Below are 19,228 nucleotides of genomic sequence, written 5' to 3' on the forward strand. Positions count from 1 at the left end.
AGCTTGAAAAAAAAATCACAAGTAAAAAAAAGAGAGCCATCTAGTAAATAAGAAATGCAAAATTCACCATTTTCTAACACACAAAATGTAAAAATTAAAATTAAATAAATATAAATTAAGCTACATAAGTCCTTAAATAAATAAATATGTATAGATACAGCATAGCCTCCTGGTCAGGAAAAGCATATCAAATTTAGTGTAAAGGCTATATTTAGTTTCAAACCAATATTTTTAAATCAACCATTAAATTAACCATTTAACAACAATTTTAATTAACAAAAATCAACCTCTCTTTAGGGGAAAAAAAAATCACTAAAAAGTACAAATGCAAAACAATTAAAATTGATTCTTTAAATCAAGGTTTCCTGCTTGCTCGTTTAAATCATAATTAAAATCAATTATTTAAGTCGCTTTGATTTAAATCATTCTATACTTCTACAATGCATCCTTATCAAGAAATCTGGTGATTTTTGCCAGAATCTCTTGCATCAAACTGAGTTACTGAAAACCACTGATTCCTTATGAAGCTTGCAAGAAATAAGGTAAATTAACCTGGCGCTATTGTGAGGCAATAATGTTGTCATCAGTGCATATAACCACTGTATTTTGTTAATTTCCTCCCACAGGCACAATACTAAAGTGACTGGTCACATTTTTAAGCTACTATTCCACAATTATACTGTAAGCAAAGTGCATAAACAGCATAAGCATATTTCAGTTCTATATTAATCTAGACCAGCAGTTCTCAAACTGTGGGTGGCAACCCTATTTTAACAGGGTCGCCAGGGCTGGCTTAGACTTGCTGGGGCCCAGGGCCAAAGCCCAAACCCGAGGGCTTCAGCCCTGGGCAGTGGGGCTAAGGTTACAGGCCCCTGTCTGGGGCTGAAGCCCGTAGGCTTTGGCCTTGGCTCCCCAGCCTGGGGAGGTGGGGCTTTGGCTTTGCACCCCCTGCCCTGGGGAGGCAGGGCTTGGGCAGGCTCAGGTTTCAGTCCTCCCTCCTGGGATCCTGTAGTAACTGTTGTTGTCAGAAGGGGGTCACGGTGCAATGAAGTTTGAGAACCCTTGATCTAGATCATGAAAAACAGGATTTCATTAAAACACTTTAAATAAAAAAAAAGACTGAGATTATAAACCAAATTAGTAAAACACTCAAAACCACTACATCTACGTGTGCCGATATAACATGATTTTAACAGATATTAGTATTAGGAAGGGGCTATGCAGTTTCTAGAATTTCACCACTTCAGCATAAAGGCCTAATTTTGTTCCGTCAGTGGCACTTTTAAGACAAAAAGAAAAGGAGTATTTGTGGCACCTTAGAGACTAACCAATTTATTTGAGCATGAGCTTTCGTGAGCTACAGCTCACTTCATCGGATGCATACCGTGGAAACTGCAGCAGACTTTATATACATACAGAGAATATGAAACAATACCTCCTCCCACCCCACTGTCCTACTGGTAATAGCTTATCTAAAGTGATCATCAAGTTGGGCCATTTCCAGCACAAATCCAGGTTTTCTCACCCTCCACCCCCCCACACAAATTCACTCTCCTGCTGCTGATAGCCCATCCAAAGTGACCACTCTCTTCACAATGTGCATGATAATCAAGTTGGGCCATTTCCTGCACAAATCCAGGTTCTCTCACCCCCTCACCCCCCTCCCAAAAACCACACGCACAAACTCACTATCCTGCTGGTAATAGCTCATCCAAAGTGACCGCTCTCCCTACAATGTGCATGATAATCAAGGTGGGCCATTTCCAGCATAAGCTTTCGTGAGCTACAGCTATGCTCATATACATTTGTTAGTCTCTAAGGTGCCACAAGTACTCCTTTTCTTTTTGCGAATACAGACTAACACGGCTGCTACTCTGAAACCCGTCATTATGCAAGGCACTGAATTTAGCTGTATGGAGTTGAAATCTATCAACTTCATGAAAAACTCGTACAGAAAAGGAATGCATCCAATGAAGTGACCTGTAGCTCACGAAAGCTTATGCTCAAATAAATTTGTTAGTCTCTAAGGAGCCACAAGTACTCCTTTACTTTTAAGGCAGATTTTTACACTCCTATTAGAAGCATTAAAATTATATATGCTTACACCTGCCCTCAAGCAAGACAAATTGGCACAGAGACTTTTTGGAAATGTTCCCTTTGCTCTTTGTAAATGCATGTAAAAAAGGTGAAGTTCTGAATTTTTTTTGAACCTCTTCATTTCCTTTTAAGCCCGTAGAGCTTTGACACTATGGAACATGCACACATAAGAAGGTATACCACTTGATAAATGTAAGAGGATGAGACGTGAACAGGTGAAGAAACCATTATGGGCCAAGATTTTATAAAGCAGAGGCAATTAGCACAGACAAATATAGAAACCATAAAAGATTCTATTTGCAGACCTGAAAATGCTTAATTTTAGGGCCCAATCTGAAGCCCAATGAAGTCTTTCCATTGATGTCAATGGGCTTAGGTACTTAATAGATAATACTGTATCCATAAAAGAAGTGGGGCAACGTTCTTTTGTAACTATATCCTTTGGATCAATTCAGCTGACTATCATCGACGTTCCTTGTAATGAGCATGATTGTGCTACTGCAGTTCAAGTGGGTGATTATTTCTCTAAAGGCTTGTCTACACTCAAAAGGTGCAGTGGCAGTGCTTCAGTAAAGATGCTACCTACACCGATGGACAATCCACCATAGCAAGAATCCCTCCCGTCAACATAGCACTGTCTACACTGGTAATCAGGTCAGTATAACTGCCCCGTTCAGAGTTGTGAATTTTCCACATCCCCAAGTGACAGAGTTATACCGATATAAGTTGCTTGTGAAGACAGCCTTCATCATGCATTGAAAAATTGTTCCCTACACCCAGGGCCTGGTCTACACTACAAAGTTAGGTCCATGTTAGCCACCGGGCATAGATCTAGTTACAACGCGTCTATACTTCATTGGTTTTCCATTGATATAAGCACCCTGTTTACAGCGACACAGTAACACCATAACCCCACGCAGTGCTGAGCCATGGTCGACATACTGAGGTCAGTGCAGCATGGATGTAGATGCTGTGTTACGAACATGGACACTCACAGTCCTCCAGCTGCTGTCCCACAGTGCCCTACACTGACTGCTTTGGTCACAACTGTGACCTCCATGGACCAGGAGTCATGGAGACCAGAAGGTCTCCCTGCCCTTCAAAACCCCACAAATTTTTTGCCTGCCTTTTCCTGTTTGTCCACCTTGGTAAGCAAACCTAGTAGCTCTCCCTTGTTGTGTGCAACTGCCCAGCTGACCATGCAAGCTACATGCTCCAGAAGAGCTCTGGCTTGGAGTAAACAGGAGATATTGGATCTCCTGGGCCGAAGAGAAGAGACTGTGCAAGCAAGAGAAGGGGTATGACAGGGACCATCAACAGTGCCACATGAAAGCAAAGAAACTGTACCAGGCATATCAGAAGTCCAAGGAGACCAACAGTCAATCAGGTGTTGAGGTGCAGACCTGCCGTTTTTACAAAGAGCTGCATACCATACATGACAGATGCCATCACCACCCCACAGACAATCACAGGTTCCTCTGAGGAACCTAAGCCCCAGTCCCGTGGCATGAACAGTGAGACTCAGGAAGAGATGGAGGAGGAAGATGGGGGAATATGCGACCAGAAGGTCCAGCTATGCTGCGAGCCAGGACCTGTTTGAGACTCCACCACAGTCCAGTCAGTCCTGGCAGTCGAGCGTGATACAAGGAAAGAAACTCAGGTAAGTATATAATTATATTTCCCATTACAATGATGTACTGATGGCACCCCCCACTCAACAGGATACAGGTATTAACTTTTCATTAAATTTACTTGTACTTCAAGGGGTAGCGGTACAAAAAAAGTGAGGTAGCATTATCTCCTTTTCATTCCCCTGCAGCAAGGGGAGCCATGGGGATCGGTTTGTTTATGTACACAGAAACATCCTTTGACTCCTCCTCAGAGATCTCCACGAAACTTTAATGGAGGTACTCTGCAATCCTCTCCTAAAGGTTTGTAGGAATGGCAGACTTATTTCTTCCTCCAAAGTAGGATGCTTTCCCACACCATTCAGCAATAATTTTGGCAGGCACCTCTACAGAACACAAGCTAGCACGTTCAGGCCCGGCTGGCTTTGGGACACCAGCAGCAGTTATGCACTGTGCCTTTGGTCACGCTCAAGAGTGAGATATCAGCTAAGATTGCCACCATCTGAGGAAAACGGTGCCAGTATTCAGAGCCATTGCCCTATACTCAGTTTCTTGCAAGAAACTCCCTCCCTAGTTCCTTCATCTCTGGCAGGCCATACTCCCCACAACTGCTGCTGTGAATGACACCATGCACAAGCACTCTGAAGCAGAAGTATCAAGAGGCATGTCTTGTTTAAAACCTCAGGGGACCAAGGGAAGGGAGTTCTGAGTCTTAACTTTCCACTTTCTGTTGTGACTATACAGACAATGGTACCTCTGTGTGGTTTACCTGCAGCTGCTGCCATTACGGCCTTGAGGGGTTCCCCCTCTACACCCTTGGAATGCCTGAGCCAGATAAGGAGAAGAAAGAAGAAGAGGACTTAGAATGACATGTTCAGTGAGATCCTGAAAGCCAGTGCTGTATCAGACTATGAGCAAAGGGGCTGGAGGGTGAACCCTGCAGACAGCCTGGAGAAGGAAAGAGCAGACAAGAGGCAGGCCGAGGAGTCCCAGCAGGAAGAGAAGGAGATGCACCTCCCAGCAGGAAGAGAAGAACATAATGGAGCTTTTCTGGCAGCAAAGACAGATGCTACAGACTCTTATGGACCTACAGGTTCAACAATCATGGGCTTGCCTCCATTTGCAGTCCATGGAGAACTTCATTACAGCACCTCCCCACGCTCCCCCGAACATTTCACATGGCATCAAGGGCCACACCCCACCCCGGCCGCTCTACCCTGAGAGATATTAAGAACAATCACAGCTTCACATAGAGCGACCATGGCTTCCACAGGCCAATGTATGTGTAGGTAAAATGGACATGAATGTTCCTTCCCTTTGTTAAGTTCTAGTCCATTAATTTATTAAATTTTTAATGTATTTGCTTATAAATTGCATATACTTTTCTTTGCACTGATTTTGTTACAGAATAAAATTCTATTTGAAAAATAATTCATCTTTATTGCTTCACAACATTACCTGCAGAGTGCTTAGCAGTTTTGAAAGCACCCACTGTTACAGTGCGACAACTCACAGGATCAATGACAGTGTAAAGGACAGGGTAAAGCAAGCACTGCAAAATTAATAGGTGAATTGATAAAGTTATATTCATAAATATATACCAAGCACCATACAATTCCTAACAGGCCCCAAAACACCAGGGCCAACTAAAGCACAGTATTCCATAATGCATTACTTGGCTCACTGTTGAAGTGCTTATTCAAAGACACCCTGAGCCATACAACTTCACGACGAGCGCTTCTAATACCGCTCGTGGCTGGCTGTCCAAACGCAGCAGACAGCCACTCCACCTCTGCCTTCCACCCAGGTGGCAACTTCCCCAGCTTTGCTTCACTGATATTATGCAGGATGCAGCAGACAGCTATATAACCACTGGGATGTTTTTTTTCCACTCAGATCCAATCTTGTTAGCAAACAGCGCCAGTCCCCTTCAATCTACCAAAAGTGCATTCCACTGTCATTCTGCATCGGCTGAGCCAGCAGTTGAATCTTTCTTTGGTACTGCCAAGGTGGCCAGTGAAAGCGTCATGAGCCAGGGGAGCAAGAGATAGGCTGGATACTTGTGATAGGGTGCATGAACCCAACACTGGGGAAGTAAAGGTTAAGGAGCAGCTCTAGGTCCAGAAAATCCTGCCCAGCTGCCCCTGCTGGGCATGCTCACAGCGGAGACTGAGCTCAAAAGAGAGCAGTTTAGTTTGGTCTGAGTAATTGGAGCAGGAGGGAAGTTCTGTTTTGCAAGTTCCAGTCAGGAAGCCACCGAGGCCTCACGTGGTTGGGCCTGGTCCTCAATGCTAAGCTGCCACAGGCCTTTCAATCATGGAGATTGGCAACAATGAGCCATGGCTGTGAGAGGAAGACTCTTCGGAACAGAGCAGAATGGACCCAGAGGTGAACCAGTGACACCAACAGAGTAACTGAGTAGAAAGTGGCCCAGGGAGCAGGCGTAGGGGCACCCACCCCCCTTAGGTTGCACGTTTCTGAATTACTGCCTCAATGGGCTCTGGGGTGGAGCAGGTGGTGGCCTGCTGGGAGCAGGGAGGGCCCAAGTTCCCCTAGCCCCAGATGCTTGATGTTCACCGCAAGGCAGTGCAGCCAGGACTGGCCCTGAACCCCACCCACCAACAGTCCCCCAGAATCACTATTGGAATTTCAACATCACCAATGGTAACTGGCTGCTTGGGGGAAAATAGTCCTTGCTTGGAGCTCTCTCAACAGTCCTGTATTTTTAAAGATGTGAGCGTCATGCATGTTCCTGACCAGCCAACATCAAAGTCGGTGAAGTGTCCCCAATGATGCACCAATGCTTTCATCACCATAAAAAAGCCCTTTCTGGTCATGTAGTCTGTGGCAAGGTGCTCTGGTGCCAACATAGAATATGTGAGCCATCTCTTACCCCACCACAATTTGGGAACCCCATTGCTGCAAATCCATCCATTATGTCCTGCACATTACCAAGAGTCACATTCCTGCATACATGATTAATGCCCTGCACACTTGTATGACAAAGGTCTCCACAGTCGATTTTCCAACTCCAAAATTATTTCCCAGCGACTGGTAGCATTCTAGCAATGCAAATTTCCAAAGCTCAATCACCACTTGATTCTCCGCTGTCAATGAAGCTCTCATTTTGGTGTCCCTGAGCTGGAGGAATTTGGTGAGTTCGGCCCACAGATCCAAGAACGTGGCCTTGTGCATCTGAAAATTCTTCGGCCATGGCTCATATATCTCATGCCTGTATTACAAAGCAATCCCTCCAGTCAGTGCTTATTTGTCAGTGCCCAAAGCGGTGCTCCACCATCTGCAGCTGCTCTGTGAATTCCACTAACAACCTTGAATTGGTTCTCTCTATGTCCCACAGCAATCTGTCCTCCAAGAAATCATGTTCCTTGCTGATTTGGTTCCCCTTATGGCTCTGCAAATACCAGAGTATTGTGTGTCCTGTGCTTGCAACACTTATGACAGTCATGCAGTCTTGTGCATGCTCCATGCTTCTGTCAGAGATGGTGAGGGCTGTGTGGAGGAGGGCTGTGTGGGTTTGTGGGATTTTTTAAAAAAGGCACAAAAGACAACATTATGGAATCGAGACAGTTGTACACTGGGAAGTTGACCCCTTGCTCCCAGTCACTTCTGCAGGACTCATTTCTCCCTCACCATGCTCTGCCAAAGTTTCCACAGTGCACTGGAGGGTGGTGGGTTGCACACTGGGATATCTACTATGGTACACCACACTATGCACTCTTGGTGAGCAACCTCAGCATCAACAGAAAGAGCCAGGTATGCATGAGCACAACTAACTTTGGTGGCTTTGTGCTGACTTAATTTGTGTTGACCAAAGTTTGTGGTGCAGACATGGCCTAGAAAGTTGGTAGATAGTGTAGAGGACTATGGTTAAAGGTAAAAGTCATAGCACAACTCCCCAATTTCTTCTTATGCATCCCACACAGATTATTCTCCCTTCCTACAGAAAGAGGCAACAATGCATCCTTCATGATTCCGCCTCCCTCCAGTGCATCACTTAAAATGCATCAGTGCAAGCTTTCAGCAGATTGACTGTGGAGTAAGGTGAGCATGATATATGTGGAGCAGTGGGAGAGAAGAAATCTCTGTGTTGAACTGACTGGGTCACCACCACTTACACACAAACCCCAAAACCTTACCCCCTTTTTTCACATGAACACATAGAAAGGACCAAGCCTAAGATGAACAAAAGGGTGCAAAAACTCAAACATCACCAACAAACCATATTTTTTTCTAATTAATAAGTCCATTGTCCAAGTTTTCATTTTCTGTGTGTGGAAAGGGAGAACAGAGAAAGGTACAGCTGAACAATTCGGCTAATTTATGTATTAAAACAAGGATTTCTTTAGGACTTCAGTGGAAAGTTCTAAAACTGCAGCCATAGAAAATAAAGTAATAAAATAATAAATAATAAAAAATCAAGATCTCTGAATGTAGGACCACACTATTCCTACCTAAGGCAAAATGTCACTTCTGCATTTAGACCTGATTTTTTGCCCAGATCACAGCTATGCTTGCCAAATACTCTCCCCCACATGTCTTTTAAACTCTTGTCAGTTTAGTATTCATACAGCGAAGGGACCAATAGCACTGGCGTGAATCAGGAATAGGTACAGTGACTGCTTTCCAAAATAAAAACCAATACACCTTAATCCTATCTCACTACTGCAACCCTGTGTAACTCCTGAACAGAGCAATTTCCAAATGTGCAGTGTTTCTGTAGCATTAACAAATGAGTACAAGGATTAAACTAATTTTCATTTGTGACTCAAGGCAGGACTTGAATTCTGGCCCCCAGTGGCAGCAGAGAAAGGTTTGTGCACTAACTCACTACAACATTTAGTCCTCATACACAACTTTATAGGCCAAAGGAGATAGTGGCAGCTTTTGGTCTATTTTCTCTCTCTCTCTCTCTCACACACACACACACACACGGCTGCATGAATCAAACGCACGACCTCCAGCAAGCAGAAGAATGAACAGCTCTCTTGAAAAGCAATGACACTTTGTGGAACAATTGAAAGGGTGGGAGAAAGAATCGTAGTACATTCTCAGACTGCAATACAATGCTTTGCAGCTGCACTACAAAGAAACACTGCTGTAAGCTTTGACTTCCAACCACTGATTTTACTGAAATGAATCCCTAAATTATACAGCATCAAGCCAGCCTACTTCCAACAGCCCCCCACGTCCAAATCCTGCCCCTGCACACACACACAAAAACAAACAACAAAAAACGTTTGTTTTTTTTAAAACCTCTGTACACTTGAATTCTCCTTTCATGAACCACACTTTCATTTTATCCCACACAAGCCAATGGTAGCAAGGTTCCCCCAGCCAGCACCAGACCCTTCCCTCAAGTTCCATGTGTCTCTCAGAAGGCATCCACAATGCACTCAAGCTCATGAAAATGAATCATAATTTTGAAAGCAGTGCTTACAGAGAGTTAATCTTCTGTGTATTTTCCTCAAACACACAGAAGACATAAGAGAGGAAGAATACGACAGACAAAAGCTTCATTAGTATGTTTACTATCTAGAGCATCATCATTTGATAGACCTACATACATTTCTGCCTACTTTTAATGCCCATTGTCAAGAATGTAGCACAAATCATGTATTTCTAGCAATTTTTCAATCTATCCTATTAGATGCCAGTTTGACAAAGTCATTATTCTGAGCAACACTGCATTGTACATGACAGCAAAATATTTTAAGTAACTAAATTTTGCTTAGCACATTAGAACGTGATCTATTACATTAATGCACTTAAATTATATTCTACTGAATTTTTAATAAGACATTGATGTTGGAACAGCACCTTGGAAAATGAAATACAGGCACCATGAGTTTTACAAAGCCAGAAAGGTCAATACAAAGCTCCACTTTTGTAACAACAACAACAACTGCAGAGCATCTTTTTAGGCCGGTACCTGCAAACAACTACCTTACCTCTTGGGATAAGAAGGGGATGACTTGCGCACATATAGCATTCAGCCTCTTGACAATTTCTGCCTGCACATAAGAAGAAGGAAGTTAGTGTATTCTATATTTCTCAAATGTTAATGTTATCGCATGAACAGCTAACATATCAAACAGCATCTATCAATGGTTTTGTCTAACCATGTTCTAACTGGACAAGTCAATAAGAATAAAAAAATAATTCAGTGACGCAATGCAACAACAGGTAATGGCTATTGTTAGTCATTTACAGCTCACATTTTTAAGAGTTTCCTCACAAAACAAGCTTTTTTGAGCTTCCATATGGTCCAAAGAGAATTTCATTTCCATTATAAAATCGGAAGGTGTTTCATGAAGTCTCCAGGAGGAGCAGCACACAAACCAACCATACTTTTTTCCAGCACTATTTTCAAACCTTAAAAAAAACTTCAAAATTATTGAATATTGACAATACATTTCATTCCCTCACAGAAAAAAGGACAATTTCATTCAAAGAATATGACAATAACTCAGTTGTAAGATGGGGGTAAATACATATAAAGAAAATTTCTGAACCAAAGACATACTGTCAGAACATTACAAACATCATATGCAACTTCACTGAAGATCATGTTAAGATACAGCTTAGACATTGCAATTTGAGATTCTGAAGTTAGAAAAGTAATTAAGTAATACTTAGATCTTTGAGAGCACTTTTCCTGGATTAAAACTAGAGTCATTTCACTGAAGTCAACTGATTCACTGGAATTACTCTGGATTTAGACCAGAGTAACTGTGATCAGAATCTGATTCTATATGATAGTTCCATAGAGATGGATTATTATATATATTTAATCCACACATCTTAACGTAGGTAGGGGAGATTATCACAGCAGTTACAATTACAGGGACTTTCTTAAAATAAATTCTACACAGGGTTAGTTCCTCATTACATAGGAGAGCAAAATGCTCTTTTTCTTGCAAAGTCATTACCAGAATGACAGAAACACTCATACTTGTGCAATTTTGGTTTCCTGCTTTCATCAGCAACCCTTTCAACCTTCTCACTATGCAATCTTTTAAATGACAAAAACCTTAAAAAAAATTATCTAACCAACAGATGATCATTACTAGTAAAGTATCTAGCATTCCATATAAAAATCTCTGTTAATGAAACATTATGGTTATAAAGCTAGGTCATCAGAAGTCGTGATATGCTACAGCCACGGGTTCATGTGAAATTTTAACTTTGGTCCCTTGTGCATATGACGACACTTTTCAACACTCACATACAACACATTTTCTGGTTATCTAGCAATACAGCCTTCCTTAAATGCAGTTCAGGAGCTTATACAGTTAACTACAAAGCTAATTTACCTCCAAATTTAACTGACCTATATATGCCTGCAATTTTTCACAGTAGTCTACAGTACATCTCTTAAGAAAATACAGTAGACTATGTTCTTTTCATCTAGGAAAAAGAAGATTGAGTTGTAGTTGCTAAAATTAATGTTGCTGGAGCATTTCCTAACTTGAAGGTTTAGCAACAATGCAACTATTTTTATACAGAATTTTCTAGGTTTATTAAAAAAGCAACAAGAAAAAGCTATCGGCACTGATCCTTCTGTTCTGCATTAGGCAGACCCCTGCATCCATGAGGGGCCCTATTGACTTCAACAAGGCTCCCCTGGGTCCCTCACAAAGCAACTTGCAGAACTCAGACCTTAATCTTCACTATTTCATAAATTCTCCCAACTTGTAAAATATCAGTAATTGTAACAGTTGAAAAAAATCCATGCATTTTAGGCCATCCACTGAATAAACGCAGAATATACCTTCCTCAGCTGCAAAGCTTCCTCTGGTGCACCTGAAATGTATGCAGAAGCCTTACCCAACTAACTCCTTTACAACTTGAGATTTACAGGTTCTGAGGACAAAGACTCAGGCGTAGGGTTGCCAGGCATCTGATTTTTGACCGGAACACCCAGTCAAAACGGGACTCTAGCGGCTCTGGTCAGCACCATTAAAAGTCCAGTCGGCAGCACAGCATGGCTAAGGCAAGCTCCCTGCCTGCCCTGGCTCCGCACAGCTCCCAGAAGTAGCCGGCATGTCCAGCTCCTAGGTGCACGGGCAGCCATGGGGGCTCCATGCGCTGCCTCCACCCCAAGCGCCGGCTCTGCAGCTCCCACTGGCTAGGAACTGTGGCCAATAGGATTGGTAGGGGTGGCGCCTGCAGGCGCAGGCAGCACGCAGAGGCGTCTGGCGCCCCTGTGCCTAGGAGCCGGACACGATGGCCGCTTCCGGGAGCCGCCTGAGGTAAGTGCCACCCAGCCATAGCCTGCATCCCTCACCCCCTCCTGCACCCCAACCCCCTGCCCCAGCCGAGCCCCCTCCTGCACCCCAAACCCCACCCCGGAGCCCACACCCCCAGCTGGAGCCCCCATCCTGTCCTTTAGCTCTGAGCCCCTCCCTCATCCCTAGCCCCACCCCAGAGCCCACACCCCCAACCAGAGTCCTCACCCGAGTGAGGGTTGGGGAGAGCAAGTGATGGCGGGAGAATGGATGGAGTGAGTGGGGGGCAGGGCCTCGCAGAAGGGACAAGGCAGGGACGGGGCCTCAAGGAAGGGATGGGGCAAGGAGCATGGCAAGGGTGTTTAGTTTTGTGCAGTTAGGAAGTTGGCAACCCTACTCAGCCCATATATGCTTTCAGTCCCCTTCGTACCCCACAGATAAGTTAGTCAGTAGGGCTGCCAGGTGTCTGGTTTTCGACCAGAACACCCAGTCGAAAAGGGACCCTGGTGGCTCCGGTCAGCACTGTTGACCGGGCCAATAAAAGTCTGGCTGGCAGCGCAGGCAGGCTCCTAACCTGGCTCCCGGAAGCGGTGACATGTCCCTCTGGCTCCTAAGGGGTGGGGCAACCAATGGGAGATCCACACACTGCCCCAGCCCCAAGTGCTGGCTCCGCAGCTCCCACTGGCCAGGAACCGTAACCATTGTGAGCTGCGGGGTGGAGCCTGTGGACGGGGGCAGCACGCAGAGCCCCCGTTACTGCCCCTTGCCCTCGGAGCCTGAGGGACAAGTTGCCACTTCTGGGACCTGCCTGAGGTAAGCGCCGCCCAGAACCTGCACCCCTCAGCCCCTCAAACTCCTGCCCCAGCCCTGAGCCCCCTCGTGCACCCAAACCCCTCATCCCCATCTCCACCTCAGAGCCCACACCTGGAGCCTGCTCTCCCTCCCACACTCTAACCCCCTGCCCCAGCCCGAGCCCCCTCCTGCACGCCACACCCCCTCCCACATCCCAACCCTCTTCCCAGACTGGTAAAATGAGCAAGTAATGGAGGGAGGGGGATGGAGTGAGCAGGGCACCTCAGAGAGGGTGCAGGGCAGCAGGTGGGGTAAAAGGGTGTTTGGTTTTCTGAAAATTGGCAACCCTAATAGTCACATGTGCATTGAATAGTCTTCCTTAACTGCACTCTTTAAGAGTGAGCATAAACGTACATAAACTGCAGTGGAAAGGCTCACAGTCACAGATTTTTAAGCCAAGAAATTATCATTATGATCATCGAGTCTGACCTACCTAACATAGGCCATAGAATTTCACCAAGTGATTCCTGCATCGTGTCTCGAACTTTTTGCTGAACTGCCGCATAAATTTAGCCACATCAAAGACCATTTTACCTAGCCTACATAAAGGCACTTCTCCCCAGTTACAGTTATGTCCACGCTAAATTTCAACATTGAAGTACAGCTGTTTCAGCTATGGAACTGTTTAAAAACAGTTGCAAGAGGTTTTCCCCCCATGAGAAAAAGAATTTACACACACACACACACACCCTGACAAGCAGAGTCTGAGCTTGAGAAGCATCAGCCAGAAAAGTGTTTCATAGAATCATAGAATATCAGGGTTGGAAGGGACCCCAGAAGGTCATCTAGTCCAACCCCCTGCTCAAAGCAGGACCAATTCCCAGTTAAATCATCCCAGCCAGGGCTTTGTCAAGCCTGACCTTAAAAACCTCTAAGGAAGGAGATTCTACCACCTCCCTAGGTAACGCATTCCAGTGTTTCACCACCCTCTTAGTGAAAAAGTTTTTCCTAATATCCAATCTAAACCTCCCCCACTGCAACTTGAGACCATTACTCCTCGTTCTGTCATCTGCTACCACTGAGAACAGTCTAGAGCCATCCTCTTTGGAACCCCCTTTCAGGTAGTTGAAAGCAGCTATCAAATCCCCCCTCATTCTCCTCTTCTGCAGGCTAAACAATCCCAGCTCCCTCAGCCTCTCCTCATAACTCATGTGTTCCAGTCCCCTAATCATTTTTGTTGCCCTTCGCTGGACTCTCTCCAATTTATCCACATCCTTCTTGTAGTGTGGGGCCCAAAACTGGACACAGTACTCCAGATGAGGCCTCACCAATGTCGAATAGAGGGGAACGATCACGTCCCTCGATCTGCTCGCTATGCCCCTACTTATACATCCCAAAATGCCATTGGCCTTCTTGGCAACAAGGGCACACTGCTGACTCATATCCAGCTTCTCGTCCACTGTCACCCCTAGGTCCTTTTCTGCAGAACTGCTGCCTAGCCATTCGGTCCCTAGTCTGTAGCTGTGCATTGGGTTCTTCCGTCCTAAGTGCAGGACCCTGCACTTATCCTTATTGAACCTCATCAGATTCCTTTTGGCCCAATCTTCCAATTGGTCTAGGTCCTTCTGTATCCTATCCCTCCCCTCCAGCGTATCTACCACTCCTCCCAGTTTAGTATCATCCGCAAATTTGCTGAGAGTGCAATCCACACCATCCTCCAGATCATTTATGAAGATATTGAATAAAACCGGCCCTAGGACCGACCCTTGGGGCACTCCACTTGATACTGGCTGCCAACTAGACATGGAGCCATTGATCACTACCCGTTGAGCCCGACAATTTAGCCAGCTTTCTACCCACCTTATAGTGCATTCATCCAGCCCATACTTCCTTAACTAGCTGACAAGAATACTGTGGGAGACCGTGTCAAAAGCTTTGCTAAAGTCAAGAAACAATACATCCACTGCTTTCCCTTCATCCACAGAACCAGTAATCTCATCATAAAAGGCGATTAGATTAGTCAGGCATGACCTTCCCTTGGTGAATCCATGCTGGCTGTTCCTGATCACTTTCCTCTCATGCAAGTGCTTCAGGATTGATTCTTTGAGGACCTGCTCCATGATTTTTCCAGGGACTGAGGTGAGGCTGACTGGCCTGTAGTTCCCAGGATCTTCCTTCTTCCCTTTTTTAAAGATTGGCACTACATTAGCCTTTTTCCAGTCATCCGGGACTTCCCCGGTTCGCCACGAGTTTTCAAAGATAATGGCCAGTGGCTCTGCAATCACAGCCGCCAATTCCTTCAGCACTCTCAAACTCTGTCACAGTTTCTGGAAGGTCTGAGCAATTGTAAACAGGAGGTTAGAAGGTAAACCATTATGCAGGCCTTAAATATTAGTGGTCCCAGAATACTATGAAACTGCAGCACTTTAACGGTTGCTTCATACAGAAAAGTCAGGCTACCTGGACCTGTGGAGACAGCAGTCTGCTCCTGGATAAAGTATGAAAGAGTTGTATGGGAGAAGCGAAGAATTTTTAATGATGGCAAGACATCTCAACAGTATTCAACTCTTGGGAGGGAACAACAAGACGTGGAAGAAAATGAAAGAAAAAGCCCGCACTTAAGATTCAGATTTCTAGCCACAGGCTAACACTATTTTTTATTTTTGTAGTTTATTTACATGAACAACACAGAAGTTCCTTGTTAATATACATGATGCATATGCACTTTTAGATCTAGTCAACTCCATCAGTACTGTTCTTCACTGAAAAGTTCCAATGACATTAGGAATTATGGTCATCTTAGGGAGGCAGATGATTGCACATCGTAGAGTATAAGTAGAACATAAGCAGTAATAAATACTACAAAGCTTTCCAAGACATTGGTGTGTGAAGAGGTGAGAGGATCCTCTGATAAAGAACAAAGCAGAAGTACTGGTGCTTTGAGTATGGCGTTCCACTAGGCAGGTTGCTAGATGGGTCCTTCTCTCTGAAGTTATGTTGCTTAGAACTTTTAGCTGCCTCCAACAAATGATCTGCAACAAGACAGGCTTGCTTAATGATAGTATTCTTCATTCATGAAGGCCTGACAGTGGAGGCAAGATGTGACTGAAACATGGTCTGCGTTATTGCTGAAGACTACAAGCCAGGAAGGAGGTGGGCACAGTTATAAAGCATTGTGGAGTTGTAGCAAAGCCAAAAAGGACATTCAAATTTCTGCATTCTGGATCCACCAGGTATTCAATCTGTGTCTCTCTTTCAGAGAGAAAAAAATATACTGAACCATTACTTTCCATGGATTAATCCACCATATTTCTGTGTGGCCTTGCAATGATGCCAGGCAGCCATGCTGAACCAATCTTCAGAAAGTTATTTAAGGTGGCCCTTGATGTTCTTTGGATACATTCTGAAAGCCTCTGTCAAGTCACTGAGCTACCATGGGCAAAGGTACATATTGGTGATAAGCACTGTTTCCATTTTGGACTTGAAGGGTGTGGAAGAGAAGAGAAAGACATATCAAGTTTGTTACCTGAACTAGGACGGACATCTTTGCATTAAAGGATGCTTATGTATTTGAGTTTTGGGCTGTCACATATGTTTTCAAAGAAAAGGCTTTAGTTTCATGGTTTAGAATAAGAGTAAATATCAAAACGATTAGGAAAAAATTACAGCTAATACATCCTTGGTTAACAAAAATCAGGCTGCTCATTGCTGTTTGGTTATTACTTAGCACCTATAAAAATATATCTATAGTGTACACTGATAAATATCCACAGTTTATCCACTACTTTCTTATACCTAGACTATTGTGAACTTCTTAACTTCAAGACCCTGATCCCAGGAATATTCCACACAGGATTGGACCGTTGGCATTAATACTCAAGTGCCACCAAATTATTTTGGCAAGATCTTTACTCCGCTTAGACCAAGAAAGGCAAAGAAAGGCTCATTTTACAAATGGATGAACAGAATGGTTTTGGATCCTGACTAGAGCTAGTTTAAGGCCTGGGTTTTAGATTAGACAACAGCAAATTCTCATGAGCGGTTATCATAAATATCAGTAATCTTGCAAGGTGAGCCAGTCTCATCGTTTTTAACCACACCAAAACTTAAAAGAAATTTTGGATCTGCTCCAAAAATAAGACAGTGGAGGCCAGGTTGTCTCAAATGCTCGGTCCACTACTGTCTTCAGAGTCTGAAGGGGCTCACATTCAAGGTTCTAGTCTTAGACTGTTTTGTTTTTGTTTTTTTTTTGTATCAAAACCAAAAAGAGAGAAGCTATCTAAATCATCATCTCAGGAGTAAGAGATTTTCACCTTTAACATCAACTAAGAATTTACAGTAAATAAGCTGCTCTATGTGTTCACCCAAAACATGCATCAAATTGCCACCTACTAGACCAGGTAATTACAGGAGGAAAAGACTAGCTCAGTTTGAGAATCAAAATTTCCTTCTTCCCTGCAGGGGGGGTAAAATGGGGGTGGGGGAGCGAAAGGAAGGAGGAATCTTGTCCAAAAATAAAGCCTTGAAACTGAAGCACCTTGACATATTCTTTATTAGTCAAATACTTAGGTGAAATTGAAAAATTTTATTATTTTAGGCATTCTTGTAGATTAGAAAAAGTCTTCGGGGCAGGGACTGTCTTTGCATTGAGTACACTGCCTGTACTAAAATTATTAGTAGTACACAAGTTAGTCTTAGGTTTGTTCAAACCATTATTCTTCCACTTCCTTCTTTCCCATTTAACCAAAGCAAATGTACGTTCACAGTAAGCACATCTACAGCCTGTGTTGCCACATGTCCTGTTATGAAGGATAATGTAAAATACCCCAAAAAAACACCCCCAAAACCAAACACTTTTGTGTATCTTTTGCAGGAATAAAGCAAATGAAGAAATGCATCAAAATCTAAAGAACTGGCATGGATTCATGGAATACAAGTATGAGGAATATGCAAAAAGAAAAAGGAGTACTTGTGGCATCTTAGAGACTAACACATTTATTTGAGCATAAGCTTTAGTGAGCTGTAGCTCACGAAAGCTTATGCTCAAATAAATGTGTTAGTCTCTAAGGTACCACAAGTACTCCTATTTCTTTTGCGGATACGGACTAACACGGCTGCTACTCTGAAACCTAGGAATATGCAGTCTTTCACACACTGAAGTCTGCAGAGTAGTATGACAGCAGGTTTAGTTTTTAATGTGCTTAACTATTTATTATCAAACATAATAAAGAGAGTTAACCCCTGGAAGCCAGATAGTCTGATTTCTTGCTGTGCCGTTCCATTATCTGCAGAGAGAGGCACCAATAACGTGGGTTAGTATATCAGTGGGCCTGAAGTGGTTATGAAGCCCGTACAATACCTCCTACACCAGTCTTTGCTGCCTAACAGGCAAAAAGAGAGAGAAAGAAAAAGAAAAGAAAAGTTTTAAATATAGAGATACATCGATGATATTTAAAAACCTCCTTCATTTTAAAATTAGCCGCTTTGTCTACGAGTATCTTTTTGTTTTGAGATGCTTTGCCATTGGATTTTTCATGACCATCCTAATTGGCAGGAGGGGGGAAAAGTATGATTTCATAAACGTAAGCAGCCATTTCCTCACTTTGAAACTAAAGTTGCCTCGGAAACACTGCTGCTTCCACGACCATCTAATTTTGCCTCTTTTGTCTCATAGGACCAAGCTTTAGAGAGGCATCATTTATTTACAGGCCTTTCCACTGGGCTTCAGTTATCGGCCAATAATACTGTGGACACACACTTCTAATGGCCTATGTTTTGAAACCAAGTCTAATCTAATGGCGCAGAGCCCAAACTCCTTTTCCAGCATAGCCATTAAAGGATGTAGGTTATTGCTGTTGTCACCATTGATATTTGTCATTGTAATGTAATTAGGGCCCTAAAATGATGCATTACAGCCCTTGGCACAGCTTCTATTAAAATCTTTTCTTCTGCTCACTGAACTGCGACCTGCTTTCTGATGAACAACAGACAGACAGCTTTAGGGTGAGGAGCAAATTCATCAAAGTGGTATTTTTCAGCTTTGGAAATAAAAAGGGGGGGGGGGGGGAAGGAGGATGGAACCTAAGAAGAAAAGCACAAGAAAAAAGCCACACAGCACATTTGAATTTCATCTGACCACTTGACATTCTGATTGCATCTGATGAATCTTGCTTAGGACAATATATTCCCAGCCTGCGAATCACATGGTTAATCAGGGTTCTAATCTGCTATCCATCAGCCTATGCCAGCACTGTAACTTCCAATCAAATTTATAGGGTATGTGGGTCATGCATCCCTGAACAACTACATTTACAGATATCCCATTTAAACAGGCACAGATTCTGAAATGCTGTTGTTAAGGTTACTGAATGCTGGAATACTATTCAATGCTTTATGAAAGCTCCTGATAAACAGCTGCTAAATTATTGTCTGTGGATGCTCCGATATAGCATTAATGGCCCA

General features: G+C 43.6%; 1 protein-coding gene across 4 annotated transcripts in view; it reads right to left on the reverse strand.

Annotated features, from left to right (window-relative positions):
* The window catches only part of LOC311520713 (transducin-like enhancer protein 4), a 129,695-nt gene that overhangs the window by 81,671 nt on the left and 28,796 nt on the right, over window positions 1-19,228 (reverse strand). For all 4 annotated transcript variants that reach the window (XM_084628401.1, XM_084628400.1, XM_084628399.1 and 1 more), the window contains exon 5: window positions 9,695-9,757. In XM_084628401.1, the coding sequence (XP_084484527.1) occupies window positions 9,695-9,757 (63 nt within the window). The remainder of the gene's footprint in view (window positions 1-9,694; window positions 9,758-19,228) is intronic.

The sequence above is a fragment of the Lepidochelys olivacea genome (assembly GCF_965140295.1).
Source record: "Lepidochelys olivacea isolate rLepOli2 genome assembly, chromosome: 5".
NCBI lineage: Eukaryota > Metazoa > Chordata > Testudines > Cheloniidae > Lepidochelys > Lepidochelys olivacea.